Raw genomic sequence first — 21,824 nt, forward strand, 5'->3', positions numbered from 1 at the left:
GCTCCCTGCTCTGAAGGGTTGCTTCAGAGCAGTTTGAAACTCCAAAAACTTCCCCTCATAATCCATCAGAGGCCAGGATTCAGATTGCCTGTGGTCACCTCCCTGCTCTGAGCCCCATGACCCTGTGTGGACTTCTTACATCTTTTGTTAGCTGTGTTGAGGTGGAGTCTCTAGCCCAGGCTGGCCTTGGAGTTACAGTAATCCTGCTTCTGCCTCCTGAATGCTAGAATTGCAGGAGTGACACACGTGTGCTTAAGGGTTTTCTGGTTTGTTTTTCTTGGTTTTTGGTTTTTCGAGACAGGGTCTCTCTTTGTGTAGCCCTGACTGTCCTAGAACTCACTCTGTAGACCAGGCTGACTTCAAACTCAGAGATCACCTGCCTCTGCCTCCTGAGTGCTGGGATTAAAGGTGTGCACCACCACCCCTGGTTAATTTTAATTATGCATGTGCATGTGTGGGTGTATTCACAGAAGACCAAAAGAGGGCTTTGGCTCCCTTGAAGCTGGAGTGAGAGGCGGCTCTGAGCCACCGTGCATGGGTATTGGGAACTCAGGTATTCTGCCAGAGCAGGAAGTGCTCCTGACTGCTGGGCTGTCTCTCCAGCAGCTGCTTGTCTTAGCTTGGCTGTCCCATCTGTGACCAAGAGGTGATGACACACACAGGGCAATAGGAAATGCTGGGCCAGGGCCACCAAACTATTGTGGTGTTCTCATCTTCTCACACAGTGGAGAAAAGTAACCCTGTGAGCCCCTGGGCACCCCTTCATTTCCCAGCTTGGTCTCTGACAGCCGCTGAGAAGTCAGTTCTCTGCCCAGAATGGGCCCCTCACCTGCTCACCCTCAGACACACAGGCCATGGGAGAGGGCTGTTTCCCACCCTCGCCCCCCCTGGCTCAGGATCAGCCAGCCCCCTGGCTCTGCTTCCTTCCGCAGTCTTTAGTCTGCGTGTCTGATTTCCCTGTTCTTCACACAGGCTTCATCTCCTGGTGATTCAGTGTGGGAGAGTAAAGCCTCCCCCTTTGTCTCTGCTTGGGCCGCCACTGCTGCCTGCATTTGAGCTCATACCCGCTTTTCTTCGTCTTTTGTTGTGTTGGTGGGAAAGGGCTGGCCTGCTGTGAGAACGCTTTACTTTCTCCAGCATAACAGGTCTATCTGCTGCAAGGGTGGGAAGGGCTGGGACTGCACCAGCTGGGAAGGTCATGTCCTCCATGGTGCCACAGCCCACCCCTTGGGCCACTCGAGGAGGGAAAGGCAGGCCGAGTGAGTGGCAGGTCCAGTTTATTGAAGGTGGTGCTGCACAGTGCTGCCCACTACAGAGTGGGTGTTCACACACAGGGCTGGTCTCCCACACCCCATTTCCTCTCCAGATGATTCTGCCACCTGGTCCTAGGAGGGTTCTCTCTCCCTCCTACCTAACTTCCCGTAGACATAGACTTCCTCCTTGAAAGCAGGATTGCCCCTGAGTATCCCCTGACCCCTGGCCCCTTGGCTCTAGTAGGCCCAGAGCCAGCCACCTCCCACAAGAAGAGGCCCTGTTGGAGGGAGAGAGAATAGCAGTAGGGGTCAGTTACAGGCTTGATTTATTCACTCTGGTTGCCCTGGCCTCAGCTGAGATTGGGGTTGGACACTGGGGGAGATTTTCTCTTGCTCGTTTTCCTGGTTTGTAAGGTCTTTGTCCCATTCTTTTTGGCCTGGGAGGTGCTCTTCTCTCTCTTCTTGGGTGATGACTCCACAATGTCTTCGCTGGAGGGCTCCTTTTTACCCCGTTCATAACTGTCCTCACTCTCCAGCTCTCCCCGACTTTCTGGGCTGGACTCTGACGTCCTGACTAGCTCTCTTGGGCTTAGTGATCGGCTCAAGTCTGGAGGGGAAGACTCCGATTTTGCCGGGCTTTTCTTCTTAATTATCTTGCCCTTGACCTTTTTCTTCACCTTTGCCTTTTCATCCACTATCTCATCCTCATTGTCTTTCTCCTTCTCCTTTTTCTTTTTTACCTTCTTGATGGCCTTGCCCTCCTGACTCTTTTCTGTGGGGCTCTCAGAACGCCAGATGGTGATGGGCGCTGCTGAGTCGGGAGTCCTGGTGACCGACCCGATGTCTGGGTCAGTAGGTATGGCAGTGGGGCACAACTGAGTTGGGATGGAAGGTGGGGTCTCTTCCTCCTCCTCTTCATCCTCTTCATCCTCCTTCTCGTGTAGGTTATCTGTCCTACACACATGATGAATGGGATGGTGGATTACTGCCACAGAGAGAGGCCTGTAGCCTTTGCACCTGGGGGAAGGGACAGGAAGAAATTCATGGAGCTGAAGCAGGGCACTCTGGAGTCCTGTCCCCATAGCCAGCTGGCACTCACCAGCTGTACCAGATCCGCTCCACACACTCTTCCTCTGGGATGAATTCAAAGCAAGGGGTATGGATGATGTTGAAGCAGGTTGAGCCCCGATCTCTGGAGCAGGTCGGGCCTACATCTCGGGATCTGCTACTATTTGTCTTCCCTGAGCAGTCCTTCAGCCTGCCACACACCAGACTCTCAGCTTGGCTCCCATACCTCCATGACTCCCCAGGGGCCCAGAGGGACAGCCAGCTGCTTCTGGGCCTGGCCCAGGCTGCCAAGAGAGCTCCCCATTCATTGTTCTTGGAGCAGAGCAGGGTTTAAAAGCTGGGGCTAGGCCGGCAGCACCAGGCCAAAGTTGAAGAGGGAAACCTGAAGGGGATGGGTCCCCCATGAAGGGGGCCCTCACCTAGATTCACAGTCGCAGTGGCTGACAGCGTGCATGTGCCGGTTGTGGTGGCCACAGTCCAAGAAGGGGTGGATGGTATGTCCAGCACACTGCTGGCGTTTCCAGCAGCACCTGGCAGGCTCCTGGAGTTCACCTGAGGGAAGAGGGGTCTGGGTCATTTGGAGGCAGCCGGGCACACCTCAGTCTTAATGCTTCACCAAATTTCTCTGCCACCTGGTCCCCGACAACGGTTACGATCAGAGGTGATGACGCCTTGCTGTTCTGTGTCACCTTTATCACTCCCTCTCTCCTGTGGATCCAACTGCTGGTCACCAGCCACCACACTCCACAGTGCAGGTAGGGAATGGCCATGTCTTTGTGTCTGGCAGACAAGCCCACAGTGGCAGCCTTGGTTCTGACACCTGCCCCTGCACAGGCCCAGGTGGCCTCTGGTGCCCTCCACCCAAATGGCACAGGGTGGTGGTTAGGCCTCTACAGCATGCGCCCTGCATGTTCTGGTTCTTCCGTCTGCCTTCTTTTCTCCTCCCAGCCCCCCCCCCCCCACACACCTTTCTCTCTTCATTCCGTCCCTGCTCTTTACTCATCAAAGTCAGTGTGGGCGGGAAGGTCCTTAGCAGCCGAAGGTAAAAAGAACTGAGTGCTGCAGGTTGTCCTCTGACCTCCACAGATTGCCATGGTGCCACACCCACACAAGTCAGTCTTTTTAAAAATTGCTTTAAGCAGGGCGGTGGTGGCTCAGGCCTGTAATCCTAGCATTCAGGAGTCGGAGGCAGGTGGATCTCTGAGTTCAAGGCCAGCCTGGTCTACAGAGTGAGTTCCAGGCCAGCCAGGGCTACACAGCGAAGCCCTGCCTCCCAGGAAGGGGGAGGTGCTTTAAACATCACCTTCTCCTCCCAGAACCACAGAATGCTGGACAACCTGCCATGGCCTATGGCAGTCTGTGGATTAGGCAATGTGATACTGCATCCCTTTTCACAGGCACAGGGAGAGGATGCCTCCAGGGCTAGGGGAGGTTCCCGCTTCTTCCTGAGCTACATGAGGTTTTCATGGGACTCCCAGTGCTTCATCTCTGACCTTGCTTAGGGATCCAGGCGACCCCTGATTTCCATCTGCTCCTATCTAAAGGTAAACATGCCTCTCAATAGCCCTGCCTCCTGCCCCACATCTCACGGAGACCCTCCAGCAGGAATTCATTGACCCAGGCAGAGGGTACGGAACCCCAAGTGTCCATGTCCGTTAAAGTGCATGAGAGAGAAGACAGTGAGCGGTCTGAGGCTTTCTCCTGCAGGCCTTCCCTCTCTCCCACGAGTTTCCACAGGACCCCTCACCCACTTTCTCTTGTGCCTTTTCTCCCCAGGGAAGGAAGGGGTGTGTACACAGGACCTTGTTAAATGAAGGCAAAGGGCAGCATGGAGGCATATGCTAGGAGCCTGGAGTCAGTCATGCCCACGGCTTGGCTCTTTCACTTAATAGGGTAACTAACCTAAGACAAATCACTTTTCTGAGCCTCCCTTATCCACAGAATGGGACAGGGATAGCTATTATGCAAGGTTAGAAGGACTCAGTTCATGTTTGTGAACCATAAATTATTCTTCAGGACTCAAGGAAGGGGCCTTCTCTGGCACTGTAGAAGGTAAGGACGGGGCAGCTGGGTCCTCCACCGTGTGACATGGTCCTGGGGACCACACTCAGGTCGTCAGGTTATCAGCAAGCATCTTTACCCATGAGCCATTTCACTGGACCCTGGGACATCTGGGTAATCCCATCAAGATCCCTTCCCTCCGCCAAGTGTTAGCTCTCACAAATAAGGGGTAATGTAGCCTCTGGGGGCCATAGGTCCCTTGGACTCACCTTCAGAGGAGAGGGAAGACACATCACTGCTGGACTCCACACTAGCCAGATGTCCTCTCCTCCAGCTGGGCAACCTGCTTATATCTGAGAGAGCACAAAATGGCAGCAGTGACAGCAGCCACCTCCCCGAGCATTCAGTCACTAACCTTCCTAAGATGGGGTGCTGCGCCCAGACACAGACTGGGGATGCAGGGATTTAAAAACCAAGCTGCTGTTCTCCAGAGAGCGGGGCAAGGAGACAGAGGCAAAGAGGTCCATGGCATCAGTGTGGTGAAAATGGGGGAGGGGAGGGGGCTGCAGAACAAGGGCCACCCGCCAAGACAGGAGGGATGAAGAGCTTCAGTGGAACTGGAGGGACTGGGCAGGGAGGGCAGTGCCACAACTTGTCCCAGGTGTGTGGAGCCTGGTCAGAGTGTGGCCCGGGCAGACCACAGGTTTGTAGGGTTCCATAGGATGGACCCCATGGCCTCATGCATGCTAAGCAAGTGTTCTGCCGCTGAACTATAGGGTTAGGGTTAGCTTGTTAGAGGAATTAGAGAAGCACCCTCCTTAGAAAATGAAGCATGGAACCAGCTGTCGAGACACTGTTATCCCAGCACCTAGGAGGGAGAGTCAAATGTTCAGGGTTATCCTCGGCTACATACTGACTTGAAGGCCAGTCTGGGCTACATGAGACCTTGTCTTAAAAAAAAAAAAAAAAAAAAAAAAAAAAAATGAAAGAGAAGCCAGAAATAGTAGCCCACGCCTTTGGTCCCAGCACTTAGGAGGCAGAGGCAGGTGGATCTCTGTGAGTTCAAGCCCAGCCTTGTCTAAAAAGTAAGTTCCAGGACAGCAAGGACTAAACAGAGAAACCCTGCCTTGAAAAAAAAAAAAGAAAAAGAAAAAAGGAAATGTTTGTAGCCTGTCATGGAGAAAAACAGTAAAGAGGGAGGTAACATTCCATACATTACACAGGCTTGGGGCACTAGCACCCTGGGGCACCTCTTCCCCAGGCTGAAGTAGCAGATAGAGAGAGTCACAGGCAGTGACGGTGACATTATCTGCAGATGGCAGAGGGAAACAGTAGTGGTTTAAGAATTTTCAGAAAGTGATCTTTGCATAGCCAATCCGCCTGCCTCTGCCTCTTGAGTGCTGGGATTAAAGGAGTGTGCCACCACTGCCCAGCACACTGTGAACATTTTCAAATGGGACACTCCTCCAACACTTGTTTGTTTTTTTTTTTTTGCCACTTCTTTTTGTTTTGTTTCTTGTTTTTTGTTTTGTTTTTCAAGACAGGGTTTCTCTGTGTAGCTTTGCGCCTTTCCTGGATCTCGCTCTGTAGACTAGGCTGGCCTCGAACTCACAGAGATACGCCTGCCTCCAACACTTTTTCTACCACGTGCATATTCCCCCTTTCCTTTCCAAGTCAAGTTTATTCATTCACTGACATTCACCAAACAACTCTACTAGGCAGTGTTGAAGGGGGCCATATAACCCCACCTTCAGTAAGCTCAGTCCCCTTCCTTCTCAGTGGTCTGCCCCTTTATTAAAATAGCCTTGGCCAAGGCTGCTAGCAATTTCTCAATAGCCAGTCCCAGCCCCAGCCTTTTTCTCTTAACTAATAACCAATCACTCCCTTGCAAACTGTTCCTTGGACTTCCATGAAAGCCCTCATCTTTAACTGTTTTGAGACAGGGTTTCTCTGTGAAGCTTTGGCTGTCCTGGAACTTACTCTGTAGACCAGGTTGGCCTCCAACTCATAGAGATCTGCCTGCCTCTGCATCCCTAGTGTTGAGATTAAAGTTGTGCACCACCATACCCAGCTTGATTTTTTTTTTAAGTTTTTGTGTTGTGTATTCTAGATATTAATCCTCTATCAGATGTATTGCTAGCAAAGATTTTTCTCCCATTCTTAGACTGTCTCTTTACTTGATGAACTGGTTGGTTTGGTTTTGTTTGCCACGTAGAATTTTTTTTACTTCCATGAGATCCCATTTGTCAATGGTTGATCTTATTTACTGATGGACTTTTGTCACATTCGGAAAGTCCTTTCCTAATGTCTTTTCTTCAGGTAGATTCAGAATTCCAGGTCTTACATTAAGGTCTTTGATCCATTTGGAATTGGTATCATGCAGGGTGAGAGAGAGCAAGACCAGCTTCATTCTTTCACATGTGGCTATCCAGTGTTGCCAGGGCCTTTTCTTGGAGGGGCTGTCTTTTCTCTGGTGTGTATTTTTGTCTACAGTTAGGTGGCCGTAGCTGCATGGGTATACACATATATATATATATATATATATATATATATATATATATATATATATATATATAATTTTTTTTTTTTTTTTTTTTTTTTTTTGGAGACAGGGTTTCTTTGTGTAGCCCTGGCTTTCCTGGAACTCGGAGAGATCTGCCTGCCTCTGCTTCCCAAGTGCTGGGATTAACGGCGTGCGCCACCACAGCTTATTTTATTATATTCTATTCCATTGATCTATGTGTATATTTTGAGCAAGTACTATGTTGTTTTCGTTGCTATGGCTTTGTAGTATCACTTGAACTCAGACATGGTGATACCTCCAGCACCTTACTCAGGTTGCTTTAGCTGTTAGTGGGTTTTGTGCTTTACTTTATTTTTCTATTTCTGTGAAGAACGGCATTGAAATTTTAAGTTGGATTACATTGAATCTGCAAACTGTTTTTGGTAAAAACTTGCCATTTTCATAGTATGTATTCTTCCAACCCATACAAATGGGAGGTCTTTCGTCTTTAGTGTCTTTAGTGTCTTTATTCAGTGTTGTTGGGAGGTCTTTCGTCTTTAGTGTCTTTAGTGTCTTTATTCAGTGTTGTTGGGAGGTCTTTCGTCTTTAGTGTCTTTAGTTTCTTTATTTAGTGTTGTTAGTTTCAACTGTTGAGGCGCTTCCTGGATCAGGCTTATCCCCAGAATTTCTTGTTGCTACTTCAGGTCATTGGGAATGAGGTTACTTCCTTATTTTCCCCACATTTATCCTGAGCCTATGTGTGTGGGCATGCATGCCACAGTGTGCATGTGGAGGGCAGAAGACAGCCTGCAGGAGTCAGCTCTCTCCTTCCTCCATGGGGGTCTTGAGGATCAAACTCCCGCCATCACGCTTGGTGCCTTTACCTGCTGAGCATCTCACTACTTGATATTCGTTTCTGTAATCTAATTTTGTAACCAGCCACTTTGTTGAACGGATCAATTCTATTACATTTTTCTGGTGGGATCCTTCTTGTCTCTTAGGTATAGGGTCTTCTCTCCAAATAATGATACATATTTATGTCCCTTTTATTTCCTTCTGTTGTCATATTGCTCTAGCTAACACTTCAAGCACTATTATGAAGAGTGGAGACAGCCGGGCAGTGGTAGTGCACACCTTTGATCCCAGCACTCAGGAGGCAGAGGCAAAAGGATCTATGAGTTTGAGGCCAGCCTGGTCTACAGAGTGAGTTCCAGTGTAATGCAGAGATTGTCTCAATAGAGTGGAGAAAATGAGTCACTTTTGTCTTACTCTTAGTCTAGTGAAGACGCTTTGAGGTTCTTCTCTGTTCGGCATGATCGTGTCTGTAGGTTTGTTGTGTACAGCCACTCCTCTCGGCTTTGACCAGCTTTGTCTGCTTCTGACACGGTCCACTAGTGTGGCCCACCCCACCCGAATATTGTCCCTCTCCTCCACTATACTTCTTTTTTGTTTGTTTGGGGGGTTTGGCTGTTTTGTTGTTGTTTTGTTTTGGGGTTTTTTGTTTGTTTGTCTATTGGTTTGTTTTTTTCAAGGTAGAGTTTCTCTTTGTAGTCCTGGCTGTCCTAGAACTCACTGTGCAGACCAGGGATTAAAGGCATGGGCCACCACTGCCCATTCCACTACACTACTTAAATTGGTGGTTACCAGGGTTCTGGTTTTGGCCACCTGCTCAACAGACACAAGCTTTTGGATAATATCATATATGTCCATAGTCTTAACATTTTCATCCATGAAATGACATAAATCGGGCAAGGTGTGGTGGTACATGACTGTAATCCCAATCCTGGGGAGGTTAGGACAGAAGAATCAATGAGCTTGAGCCAGCCTGTCCTACATAGGACATTCAAGGCTAGCCTGGACTACCTGGTGAAACCCTGGCTCCTAATAAACAACAATGACAAGAACACAGAGAAAAAAAAAAAAAAGACTGGCCGGGTGGTGGTGGCGCACACCTTTAATCCCAGCCCTCAGGAGACAGAGCCAGGCAGATCTTTGGGAGTTCGAGGCCAGCCTGGGCTACAGAGTGAGTTCCAGGAAAGGCGCAAAGCTACACAGAGAAACCCTGTCTCAAAAAAACCCCAAAAAAAAAGGAAAAAAAGGAAAAAGAAAAAAAAGACTAGCTCTCACCCTGAATCTAGCCTTGGCTGCTTTCCTGATGTTTTACAGTGTTGGACTGGAACCCACCCAAGCAAAACCACCTCTACCACTGAGCCACTACCTGCTCAACTGCAGACTGATTTTCTGAGTATGCACAGCCAGTAATAGTCTCTCGAACATTCCCAACGTATCTTAAAAAATTATATCACGCCTTTAATTGCAGCACTTGGGAGGCAGAGGCAGGTGGGTCTCTGTGAGTTCAAGACCAGCCTGGCCTACAGAGTGAGTTCCAAGACAGCCAGAACTACACTAAGAAACCTATCTCAAAGAAGCAAAACAAAAAAAAGAAAAGAAATTGTGTGTCCCCACACACACCTATCAGCTTCCTGCCACCTGTGCATTTCTTGTATCTTATCCTTTTCAGAAAGCAACAGACATTTCAGCTAGAAATCAAGGGCTAATCCTCTCTCACTTCCATGCCATTTCTTGCCATAACTGTCTACCCTTTTACCTTCCTGTGCCTTCGTTTGGAGCCCTTGTTTGTCTGTTAGTTGTTTTTGAGGATGAGTCTCACTGTGCAGCCCTGGCTGGCCTGACTCACTTACCTCTGCCTCCTAAGTGCTGAGGTTAAAGATTTGAGCCACAAAGCCAAGCTCAACCTCCATCATCTCTGACCTAGGATACAGCCATATCTTCCTGCCTGGTCTCGCCACCTGTGGTCCTCACTACCTTTCTTCAGTCCTCCCCACACAGCCAAGTTGAGTTTTGTAGACTATCAACTGGCCTACTACATTTCTTTCCCTCTTACCTGCCATATACTAGAATTATAGGCATGTGCCACCAGACCTGGCTTACATCCTGCCTTCACAATGAAGTGCTGTTTTTGTTGTTGTTGTTTTGTTTTGTTTGGTTGGTTGGTTTTTCGAGACAGGGTTTCTCTGTGTAGCTTTGCGCCTTTCCTGGATCTCGCTCTGTAGACCAGGCTGGCCTCGAACTCACAAAGATCTGCCTGCCTCTGCCTCCTGAGTGCTGGGATTAAAGGCGTGTGCCACCACTGCCCAGTCGAAGTGCTGGTTTTTTGTCATGCCCTTAGGATCCAGGACCTAGTTCTTTCCTTGCTGACAGTTCTTCCCACCCCTCACTTTACCATTCTTTCTCCCCTGCTGCTCTCCCAAGTGCTACCTGCTCAACTCACTGGGAAAATGTTGCTCATGATGGCACACATTTGTAATCCAAGAACTTGGTAGGCTGAGGCAGGAGGGCTAACCTGGGCTACACAGCAAGACATTGTCTCAGACAAACACCAATCTATCCAAGTGGAATTAATTGTGTGCTTTATGTGCCCACTGACCTGCTGCCATAGTTCTAGGAACTGTGACATTCCTGTATTTACTTAAGAATAATAACCATATTTCATCTGCCTTCATATCCAGAGAGCCATGGAAATAGCTCAGTCATTGTTGGATGACTGAGTGTATATGTTCAGTCTCCTATTGGAATACATAAATTCACTATTTGAGCCTCAAAGAGGCACAAAATGTGTTCCTGGTTCAAACCTGGGTACTGTGTTTTATCTTTTTATATATTTATTTTTGAGACCATTTCACATAGCCACAGGCTGGCCTAGAATTCCCCAAGTAGCCCAGGTTGGCCTTGAATTTATGGTAGTTCTGCCTTATTGTCCCAAGTCCTGGAACTACTGACATGAGCCACCCTGCTCACTTTATTTATTTACTTACTTATTTTGACTGGAGCTGTGTTTTGGAAGAAGTAGGGGAAGTCTCTGGGAATCAGATTCAGGGTTTCATACATGCTGAGCAAGCATTCTTACCTATAAGCTGTGACCCCAGCCCCCAGCTCTCCTGGGGGAGATTCCCAGGATGTACACGCTCCGCTCACAGTGCCAAATCCTAGAGTGGGCTTTTAAAGTGTGACTTCAAATCTAAATTGTATAGCTAGGTTCCCAGACCCAGAGAGGCTAAGTAGCCTGCCCAGGATGAAAGGTAATAGACAGTAGAGGCAGGAGGAAAGCCGTGGTCTTCTTGGCTCCCTAGCCAGTGCACTTTCAGTCCTGTGTTCTTTGTTGGCTAAGGAGACACATAAGCCAAAGGTCACCCTATGCTGTAAGCTCCAAAGCCGAGTCTTAAAACTAGATTCGGCTCCCTATCCAGTGGTCAACCCTTCAACACTTGCTTTTAATCCCCAACATTGATAATTCCTCACTGCTGATTTTTCTTAATCCAAATCCCCAGCTTCCCCTCTTCAGTTTGAATCGTAGTCACTCTAGTAAGGGCCTGTGCCTACGTCAGGATGAAACGAGGCTGGTTTTCCTGCCTCCTGTCACTATGAACAGGCTTTGTAGATGCTGACACCATCAGCTGTATGGGAGGGAAATAGGAAAGATGGAAAAGGAGGGGATTTAGAAAGGCAGCCTGCCCTTTGTCTACAGAGGATGGAGGGGAGCTGTGACCAAGGCAGCGCTCCAGAGCTCCTGCAGCAGAATGAGGATGGATAATAGCTTGAAAGGAAGAGAAAAGCTGTGGTCTCTTCCTTGGGACAGGTAGCAAGGGTCAAACTCAAACTCACTGGTGATGCTCATTTGTAGAGGATCCTCCTTGTCCTGCGAAGCCCCTCCCCTCCTTTGAGGCCCAGAGGATGGGCACAGAGCAGCCAAAAGGAGACAGTGTGAAGAGAGAAGAAAGGAGGAAACAAAGTAAGAGGAGGGTGCAAGGGGCACTGAGTCTTCTCCTGGGAAATGTCTCCCAGGCTCAGGCCCCATCTTAGAAGTGATTGTGATGTCACGTGTGGAATCCTCAAACTCCCTCCCGCACTCAAGGTCAATGGAACCGATCGCCCATCCCCGGCATCAGGGTGAGCAATGGGCCGGGGACGAGGGGTGGTGGTTGCCAGAGCCTCGCGCCTCTGGGGCAGAGGGCTAGGCCAGCGGCTGACTGCAGCCTAATGCTCTGTAGTTACACCTTGGCACGGGAGCTATTGCTCCTGGCCAAGGCAGGCGATCTTACAGAGCCCGCCCAGCCACGCCCCCAGCCTTCTGCCCCGCCCCTTTACCGGTGCTCTCGCTCTTGTCCCAAATGTCAGTTTTGCAGCCAGGCTTTTCCTCAGTCCATCTTTTAATCGTTAGTGTCGTCCTGACCCACATCGTTGTCAGCCCAGTTCTTCCACAGGACTCTACCTCGTAGAGTTCAACCTTGAACCTCAGCGTGGTGGAGCCCTCGGCCCAGCTGTAAACTCCAGTCCAGCCCCTAGCTCCGCCTCATGCTTACCCAACCCCCAGCCCGCCTCCCCCCTCCCCGTCTTCCAGCCCGGGTCTAAGCGTCAGTCGTGTTCTTCATCCGGGATTTCCAGCTCCTTCCAGGTCCCTTTCGTCACGCCCTTAACGCCAGTACCTGCTTTTGCCTTTACATTACAGACCCAGCACTCAGTGGCTCTCGCTGGCCCCTACTTCTAGAAAAACCCGACAGAAACCCCGCCCCCAGCAGGTACTGGCCCCGCCCCGCTCAGTCTCCAGAGCCTTTGCACTTGGGGACCCGACCCGCCATCCAAGGCGAGGCCGGGACATCCACAAGGTCCGCCCCTGACAGTTCAGAGAGTAGTCTTGAACGCGGATTGCGGGTGTCCTGGATTTGGTTCTCCTTGATGACACGATGGCTCTCCTTCACTGTGTATGGTACCTCCCCACACTCCCAGACCACTAGACCATCCACTCAAGCTCCCCCCTTCAGGTTTCCTCCAGTCCCATAGGCCACTTGGTTCTGGGCCCCATACAGCTAATTCTCCTGTTTAGTCAGTAAGGTGGCCTACGTTCACGGTAACTTCATCCCAGTACACACTCTTTACATCTTCAAACACAGCATGTACACTTGTATATCACACACAAGGATGCCAAGACTACACACAGTACACAGACCTAATTTAACAATGTGTGCACCCACCCCCACACACGCAGATCACAGAACTCTACACGCAGGCCTCTGGGAGCACTCCGGTACTGAGGTTGCTTCTCACATGCACACTGAATTAACCAGCTCTGTACAAGGTGGAACCAGAGCTGTGGGAACAGAGATGGAAAATAGATACAAGTGACTGAATGAGAGATGCTTCGCAGATATTCCACACAGCTTATCTCTCAGTTTCCCTCCAAGCAGCTTCTAAAACCAAAAAGCAGAGGACAGGGCTGGAGAGATGGCTCAGCGGTTAAGAGCACTGATTGCTTTTCCAGAAGACCCAGGTTCAATTCCCAGCACCCACTCCAGTTTCAGGGGACCTGACAACCATGGCAAAACACCAATGCACATCAAATAAATTTTAAAAAATATTCTTAAAAAATACTGGACATGATGGTGCTAGGCTTTTTTTTTTTTTCTTTTTTTAATGTGCATTGGTGTTTTGCCTGTATGCTAGTTTGTGTGAGAGTGTTGGATCCCAGTTATAGACAGTTGTAAACTGCCATGTGGGTGCTGGGAATTGAACCTGAGTCCTCTGAAAGAGCAGTCATTGCTCTTAACCACTGAGACATCTCTCTAGCCCTAGTGCTCACCTTTAATCCAAACACTCGAAAGCAGCTCTGAGTTTGAGGCCAGCCTGGTTTTCATAGTGAGTTCTAGGACAGCCAGGATTATGCAGAGAGACGCTAACTCAAAAGAGGAAAAAAAAAAATAAAAAGCAGGGACAAGGCCAGGTGTGATGGCATGTGCCTTTAATCGGGAGGTAGAGGCAGGTGGATCTCTGAGGTCCAGGTCATGGGGCTAACCATGAAACCCTATCAAAACTAAACATTGGGGGCTGGAGAGATAGCTCAGAGGTTAAGAGCACGGGCTGCTCTTCCAGAGGTCCTGAGTTCAATTCCCAGCAACCACATGGTGGCTCACAGCCATCTGTAGTGAGATCTGGTGCCCTCTTCTGGACTGCTGTCATACATGCTGTCTACATAATAAATAAATAAATCTTAAAAAAAAATAAAATAAAATAAACATAAACCCCTGGTGCTAGGGGTGGATTACCTCCATAGGAGTTGCTGGCAGGGAGGCCAGAGAAGCCTCCGGGACAACAGGGCTGTTCCCATTGCTGTCAGCAACATTCCAAAACTGAATGGTAAGACCCTGTTAGTGATGTCTCGTGTGTTGGTTACAGAACTTGGAAAAATAAGTCTAGGACTGAGCCAAAAGGTCCCTTACCAGTGGTCTAGCTCTTGTAGTACCAGAAAGTGCAACCGAGGTTGCTGGGGAGGATCATGGCCGAAATGTCCCACTCAGCTGTGGATTCTGCATGCTTCATGATGGAAGGGCCAGACAAGCTGTGTCAGCTAGTGCAGGAGAGGCATAAGCAGCCGTGAATAAAACAAATTTTCTGATTGGACTTAAGCAAAGTCTCCAAAAAGGAAAAGTCACATCTAATATGGGCCTTAGACAAAAACCTATGGCCAGAGACGTCATAGGCCCCTGTGGAAAATCAACACCTATTGCTTTGGTAAATTAGTATGATGTCCCAGCTAAGCTGCTTCCCAACATCTGTATTTATGCCTATAGGTCATTTTCTGTCTTTTCCTCACTGGTGTTTTATAGCAAAAGAAATACTGCCAAGACTTGTCACCAGTTATGCTCTGTAAGATGGGGATGCATAAAAAGACATCAGTATCCCACTAGGGTTAGTTGACCACAGTCAGACTTCTGTGTAACTTCTCTAAGGCTCAGGGACCATTAGGAAAGGAGGCAGAAAGGATTTAAGAGTCCAAGGAAGGGGAGGAGTGTTCTGTAGCAATTTCCTCTGACATAAAACCTTCCATCTTAGATGGAAACCCCTTAAAAGACATAGGATGTTCTGCAGGGAAGCTCCTTAAGCTCAGGAGGTAAACAACGCAAAGACTTCAGGAAGTCCTGACATTGAGCAGATATACGAGGTTCCTCCTTCCCCATGCGTATTTAAGCAGTCAGGACTGCTTGAGAGATACTCTCAGATAAGCTGAACTGGCTGGAAGAAAGCCCCTCCAACCTGTTCAGCTGCCTGAAGGCTGTGCAGCAAGCCCCAGGTTCCATAAGCTGGCACTCATACTGGGGTAGCTTTTGGTGATGCAGCTGTATCTGAGTAGACATCTCAAATAGTATTATAGGACCAGCCTTAATAATATTCTCCCCAGGGGCCCAGAAGAGAAACCATGAACGGCGAGAATTATTTTCGGGAAAAGAATCTAAGTACACCGAGCTCTTTGTCCATCTACTTTATTCCTCTGGGATAAAAAAACTAGAGATAAGACTTTGGAAAGGAGAAGGTTAAGTTTAATTAGCACATCCGCCAGGCCTTCTCAAACAGATAGTCTGATGCTTAAGTCTGTTCTAGAGAGTACAGAGAGATCTCTGATAAGATCCTTTCATCATCCCTCTGGGTATGGTCCTGGCCAGATGCTGCTAAAACAATAATTACAGAAAGGCCTGAAATTAGGGATCCTGGCTGCGATACTACTCAGAAGGTTATCTAAATATTCCTTTAGTAGAGGGGAGATTGTGCCCAATGAATGATGGACAAGCTATAATAGCACACAAGAAACTCATAGTAGGAAACAGCTGATAATCAAAAGCCAAATATCAACAAGGCTCCTTGACCTCTGGAAGGCCCTTGGCTTCTTCCAGGCATTAGCTTGTCATAATCAGCTGAAATCCCACTTCATATATTTTTACAGCTTGCAGCATAGACACTCACCCATACTCCTGTAAGTAACCTGAATAAAACTCATGGTTCACCAAGTTGGACTTAGAAGATACATATGCTTACTGTCATCAGTTCCTACCTGGGACAAATAGAGGTTTGATCATGTGTAGCTTAAGTTTTCCCGCCTGGCCCACAGTCAGGACAAATCTCTCTCACCTGCCAGTCCCACAGCCACTCAGACCCGACCAAGTAAACACAGAGACTTATATTGGTTATAAACTGTATGGCCGTGGCAGGCTTCTTGCTAACTGTTCTTACAGCTTAAATTAATCCATTTCTATTCATCTATACCTTGCCACATGGCTCGTGGCTTACCGGCATCTTCACATGCTGTTTGTCATCGTGGCGACTGGCAGTGTCTCTCTGACTCAGCTTTCCACTTCCCAGCTTTATTCTCCTCCTTGTCCCGCCTACACTTCCTGCCTGGCCACTGGCCAATCAGTGATTTATTTATTGACTAATCAGCAACACATTTGCCATACAGAACACCCCACAGCAATCATGTCTCTCCCTAGGGACACTGTCTCAGTACTCAGGTACATAGTCATTTCTAGGTCAGGCTGGTCTACAAGAGACCCTGCCTCAAAGAGAGGAGGAGACAGAGAGGAAGGAAAGAAGACAAATGATAAAGAATAAAAAGGGAAATTATTCAGATTTTAGCCCAATGTGGATCTAAAGGATATAATAAGTCCTCTAAAACCTGGTCTCTGAGGTGTCAGCCAAGTGTGAGCACTGTCTTAGCGGGCAGGAATGGACAGAATCTCCACAGGGGTTCCAGTCCCTAAAGCACTCCATGTCCCTACTCATTCCACATTATCTCCTGAAAAGGACTCCATCGCAGAACATGCTAATAACAGATTTTAATGCATAAGGCACAGTATAAGGCTGGAATTATTAAGCATCATCATACATAAAGGGCCCAGCGGGCTGAGCAAAAGCAGCAGGAACACTGGCCCCCACCAGGCACCCTGGAGAGCCCCAGAGGAGTCAAGGGTCATCCAGTCTTTGGCATGGTGCCTGGGGGCAGGAAGTGACTAACATGGTCCCAGTTACCCTCTGGGGTCACTGCCTTCAAGGGGCAGTTCTTTGGTCTGGAAAAACAGTGCAAATGTCCAGGGGTTGAGTTCTGAAGCAGTTGGTGTGGCACAATGCCCCAGGAACGGGCAGTTTCTGGACAGTCCTCACTCTTCAGGGACAGCATGTGGCCTTTTTCTTGCTGGCAGTTAGGTAGAGGTTTTTGTCATCACTGTTGATGCCTGGAAAAGGGTGGGAAATGTATGTATGAAGCAGGATTGGAGGTTCCTCCCCTTGCCCTCTGCCACCTCCAACTCGGTAAGCACTTACGGACAACATCCCCAATGCGCCGTGCCCCCGATTTCTCCAGCTCAGCCAGGACATTGGCCTCAAAGGTCAATGCTGCCACACGGAAGAAGAATTCCCGGACATTCTCACCTGACATGGGGAACAGAAATGGATGCTCAGGGGAAACATATGCTGAGAACACTGGACCCAGCTCCAGATGTAGGAGTGAGAGGAGAGGTGAGCAGGCACACACAGCAGAAGGCTGGGGCCCCCAACTCACCAGTGAGGGCGGACACTGCCCAATACTCAGCCTTAATCTCTTGGGCCACCTTGAGGGCATCCTTCTCCATTAGGGAATACTGAGCAGGAGTCTGTGAGAAAATTGGCGTCAGATTGGGGGTGGGTCCCCTCACCAAGTTGGGAAGTTCCCCCACTGGTACACTCACACTCAGGTCCTTCTTGGAACCCACAAGGAACAGAAGCACGTTGGAAGGGTCATTCTCCTTGAGTGCATCAGCGAGCCACTGCCTGCCACAGATGGTGGACGAGCAGTAAGAAATGAGTGAGCCCGACAGAGCCCATCCACCATCTTCCCTCTCTCTCCCCCCCACCTGGATGACTCAGGATTGATCCCAGTTCCCCGTGTATTGCTGGCAGGTGCTCTACCGAGCAGCTACAGACACGCCCTCTTTTTCTGATCACCTTCTCTAAACCCTCCCTGGAATTCCCACTGTGTTCCGGGCACCCTCACGTACTTGGTATGCTCCAGGGATGCCACATCATTCAGGTTGAAGACGATGATGATGGCTGAAAGAGGGATAGAAACAGCTCCAAGGCTGGCAGAGAGAAGGTTGCCTGAGGCTCGTTTTCCCTACCCCCCAGCTCTACTTGGAAGCTCGATGTGCTCGCTCCCAGACTGCCTGCATTCCAGGGCCCAAGGCATACATACCTTGGGCTCCTCGGTAGTAGGTGGAAGCGATGCATTTGAACCTCTCCTGCCCAGCAGTGTCCCAACTGGAAGACAAGAGGAGTAGAATCTAGATAGCGGTATGCGCAGCAGGGGTGACAAGGCTAGCTGGAAGGGGTGGACGGGACACTCACAGTTGGAGACTGAAGGGGACACCCAACACTTCAAATCGTTCCATCTCAAAATCCACTCCGATGGTGGCCTTGTAATTTTTGTCAAAGGTGTCTTTGCAGAACCTGGGGAGGCACCAAGTAGCCTGTAGCCCAGCCCGCCTTGTTAAGACTGATCTTACTGTGCCCTCCCTCGCCCAGCCAAGCTCCAGCACCCGGTTACCTATTAATGAAGCAGGTCTTCCCCACGGACAGGTCCCCCACAACGATGACCTTGGATATCTTAAATCTGCTGGACAGAGGAAGTGAACATCAGCTTTTCACTCTAGGGGGTTCTAATACTCTTACTGGGTCTTAGTTGCACCTAAGCAGAAAGGTATGAATTACTATCGACAGCAGGCCTCCCTGGGAGCCTGGAAGGTCCTGCACAGACGGGCTGGGGAGCAGTGTTCAACATTAGGGACTTTCACCCTCTCTCTCTCCCTGGAGTGTGTGCGTTGGGGGCGGAGGGTTGGGAGGGGTCGTGATGGCCCAGGGTTTTACACACATTAGACAAATGCTCTCTCTTTTCTCTGAGCTGCACACACCCCAGCCTAGAGGCTCTATGGATGGGTGTATGACCTCCCCATGGTGAATGCCTTCTCCATAGGCTCGAAACAACCTCGTTGGGAGGAAAGGGGAGAACGTCAGAGCTGAGGCATAGCCACGGAGCCTCAAAGGGGTCATTCGAATGCCTTCAAAGTTTCTTGAGTGTTTTCTTTTTTAGTTAGGGGTGTCCCTAACTCACCCCACGGTGCCTGTCCGGTGCTCCTGGCAGGCGCAAGTGACGCGGGGGTGGAAGTCTTTGCGCACGTGCAAAGCGGCCTCCTTCCTCAGGCACTGAGAGGGACATTGTGAGAATGGGGCTTTTGTCCCGCGACCAAGCCGCCAGAGGTTGGGGGTAGGGTGGGAAGTGGACCACCCAGGAACAGCGGGCCTCGCTGGGCGACAGGGCTGGGCCCAATCCCACTGCTCGGGTGCCACCTCTCCCCGCCCACACTCCGCTACAGCCAGAGGCCCGACGTGGCCCTGGTGCCTACCTGGGGCAGCTCCGCCAGGACGCGGTCCCTCCGCACGGGCGCCAGAATGTTCATCTTGTCTGCGGCCTTGGGGGGCTCCCCGGGAAGGCGCGGAGGCCTGATCCGCCCCGGCGGCCCGGGCCCGTGGGGACCCGACGATGACCCGCGGCCGCGGGGGTACCGACAATCACCCGGGGCCACGGGGAGCCTGCAGGAGCCCTCGGCCTCGGAGACGCTACGACCACCGCGGGCCAAGGGGACGAGACGATCACCCCGGGTCTGGGAGAGCCAACAATTACGCGAGCCCGGGGCGTTCCGAAGACCACTCGGGGGCGGGGAGACCCCCCTGCCGCTAGCTGTGGGCGGGGAGTCGCGTCCCGGGGAGCCCGGGCCCTCGTGGACCCTACAATGACACGGGGTCGGACAGCTCCTACGATAACGCGGGGCCGCGGAGACCCGACGACAACTCGGGGCTGGGATGGCCCTACCATAACAGAGCGGCCTGGGGGCTCGGGGCCGCCCCGCCACACCGGGTCAGTGCGCGCAGGGGCGGCGCTGCCGACGCCCGCCAACGGTGAGAGGAGGGGGCGAGGGCCCTGGACCCGCGGCGAGGCCTGCCGTCCCACTCCGTTCCCACTCCGCGAACGCTGTAACACGATCCCCGGAAATTCCTGGAGAAGGGCCGCCCCTGCCCCGCACCCCGCCGCTCCGGGGCTAGCAGCCGCCCCAGTCGCGGCCCTCGCCACCCCCCTCCTCTCTCCTTCCGCGCGCTGCCCGGGCTCTAGCTCTCAGGCCAGATTCCTTACCCCACACCAAGACTGCCTCCACCCAGGAGCCTTTCCAGACCGGGATCCCCTAAACCTCTCTCCCCTTCATCTCCCTGTCGGGGCTGCATCTTCCTTGGGACCCCTTACCCAACGGAACTGGTGATGGGGAACCGGTGCCTGTAGCGCAGCATCTGGCAAGACCCAGAGCCGCCGAGGGGAAAAGGGGGAGAGAAGGGGCCCAAGGAGAGGCGGCGCTTCCCTCCACCACTCCAGGCCTGGAACATGACTCACAGAGAGTCTGCCCCTGCTTGCCCTTCTGCCCCGAGAGGTGGGACGAAGCATCTAAAGGGGGTGCCAAGATCAGAACGAGGTGTCCACCAAGGACCAGACATCTCAGATCTGCTGTTTTCCCCGTCGAGCCTCCTACCGAAGAGGATGAAGAAATGTCAGGTAGACTGGAATTCCGCATCACAATTCTGGGACTCTAGGACTCCCTTCTAATACCAGTGTTCACTCCCCGCCCCCCATTAGAACAGTCAAAACCAAAACAACTTTTACTTTTTGCGCGCCGTGCAGACACATTCACACAGACACACACACACACACACACACACACGAAGGAGGAGGAGGAGGAGGAGGAGGAGGAGGAGGAGGAGGAGGAGGAAGAGGAAGAAGAAGAAGAAGAAGAAGAAGAAGAAGAAGAAGAAGAAGAAGAAGAAGAAGAAGAAGAAGAAGAAGAAGTCTGGAGCTAAATTTGAAGATGCGAAGATGAATGGAACACAGTCCTAGACAGGACTGTTGAAGACTATGAAATTATTCACAGGAAAAACTAGGTTATCTTAGAGCGGTGGTCCTCAACCTGTAGGTCGCTATCCCTCTGGGTCACCTAAGACCATCGGAAAACACAAATGTTTACATTACAACTCATAACTAGTAAAATTACAGTTATGATGTAGCATCGAAAATAATTTTACGGGCCGGGCGGTGGTGTCGCACACCTTTAATCCCAGCACTTGGGAGGCAGAGGCAGGCGGATCTCTGTGAGTTCGAGGCCAGCCTGGGCTACAGAGTGAGTCCAGGAAAGGCGCAAAGCTACACAGAGAAACCCTGTCTCGAAAAACCTGCCTGACATAAATAAAATCTTTAAAAATTACACTAAAAATTATTTGGGAAATTCAATGTGTGTGTGTGTGTGTGGCTGTTTTGTAGCTCTTCTGGAACTCTCTTCCATCTCATGCTCCGTTTTTTCTCTGCCACCCAACCACTGTGGTAATAACTAAATCACATCTATCTCTGGACCCTCAATTTTCCACAGATGCTATATGGAAAAGTTAGAGAAAATCCTGTTCTAACATCGTACGTCTTTGCTTCTCTTCTCCCTGTGTCCCATTGCGTTCTATGTGTACTTTGTTTATTTGTTGTGATAGTCTCGCTACATGTAGCGCTGGCTGGTCTGGAACTTACTATGCAGAACAGGCTAGCCTTGACTTTGTGTCCATCTTTTGTCTCAAGAGTGCTGGGATTACAGATGTGGCCTACGAAGGGCTTCAGTCTATCTGTCTATCTATCTATCTATCTATCAATATATTTTTTTGAAATACAGTTTCACTATATATACCTGGCTAGATTGTAAATTGCTATGTAGACCAGGCTGATCCTAAATTTACAGAGATCTGCCTGTCTCTACCTCCTGGTACTAGATTAAAGGTGTTTGCCACCACACCAAGCTACAAATTACATTTATTTATTTTTTCTTTTTTCTTTTTTTTTTTTTTTTTTTTTTTGGTTTTTCGAGACAGGGTTTCTCTGTGTAGCTTTGCGCCTTTCCTGGAACTCACTTGGTAGCCCAGGCTGGGCTCGAACTCACAGAGATCCGCCTGGCTCTGCCTCCCGAGTGCTGGGATTAAAGGCGTGCGCCACCACCGCCCGGCTTATTTTTTCTTTTTTTGAATCAGGGTCTTTCTACGTAGCGCTG

At 50.2% G+C, this 21,824-nt stretch overlaps 2 protein-coding genes across 6 annotated transcripts; both read right to left on the reverse strand.

The window, feature by feature from the left end:
- Positions 1-94: 94 nt before the first annotated feature.
- On the reverse strand, positions 95-16,369 carry Proca1 (protein interacting with cyclin A1). 4 transcript variants are annotated; one of them, XM_052755824.1, is made up of 5 exons: positions 11,992-16,369; positions 4,592-4,675; positions 2,741-2,873; positions 2,353-2,511; positions 95-2,270 (listed from the first exon to the last, which is right to left on the reverse strand). In XM_052755824.1, exons 1-5 carry the CDS (start codon positions 12,080-12,082, stop codon positions 1,604-1,606), a joined length of 1,134 nt encoding a protein of 377 aa, XP_052611784.1. In that variant the 5' UTR covers positions 12,083-16,369; the 3' UTR covers positions 95-1,603. The 4 variants fall into 4 exon arrangements, with proteins under 4 accessions (XP_052611784.1, XP_052611783.1, XP_052611786.1 ...); XM_052755823.1 differs by having other exon boundaries at positions 11,509-12,098; XM_052755826.1 differs by lacking the exon at positions 2,353-2,511.
- Positions 16,370-16,490: 121 nt separating this feature from the next.
- Rab34 (RAB34, member RAS oncogene family) lies at positions 16,491-20,457 on the reverse strand. Of its 2 annotated transcripts, none has more exons than XM_052755827.1 (11): positions 19,997-20,457; positions 19,104-19,361; positions 18,812-18,903; positions 18,248-18,316; positions 18,049-18,150; positions 17,897-17,961; positions 17,703-17,754; positions 17,394-17,475; positions 17,228-17,318; positions 16,990-17,097; positions 16,491-16,901 (listed from the first exon to the last, which is right to left on the reverse strand). In XM_052755827.1, the coding sequence occupies exons 1-11, from the start codon at positions 20,189-20,191 to the stop codon at positions 16,834-16,836; spliced, it is 1,182 nt and encodes a 393-aa protein (XP_052611787.1). In that variant the 5' UTR covers positions 20,192-20,457; the 3' UTR covers positions 16,491-16,833. The 2 variants fall into 2 exon arrangements, with proteins under 2 accessions (XP_052611787.1, XP_052611788.1); XM_052755828.1 differs by having other exon boundaries at positions 18,248-18,313; positions 19,997-20,456.
- Positions 20,458-21,824: the final 1,367 nt, after the last annotated feature.

This window comes from Peromyscus californicus, unplaced genomic scaffold (assembly GCF_007827085.1).
Source record: "Peromyscus californicus insignis strain IS unplaced genomic scaffold, ASM782708v3 Scaffold_3__1_contigs__length_106647218, whole genome shotgun sequence".
Classification (NCBI taxonomy): Eukaryota; Metazoa; Chordata; class Mammalia; order Rodentia; family Cricetidae; genus Peromyscus; species Peromyscus californicus.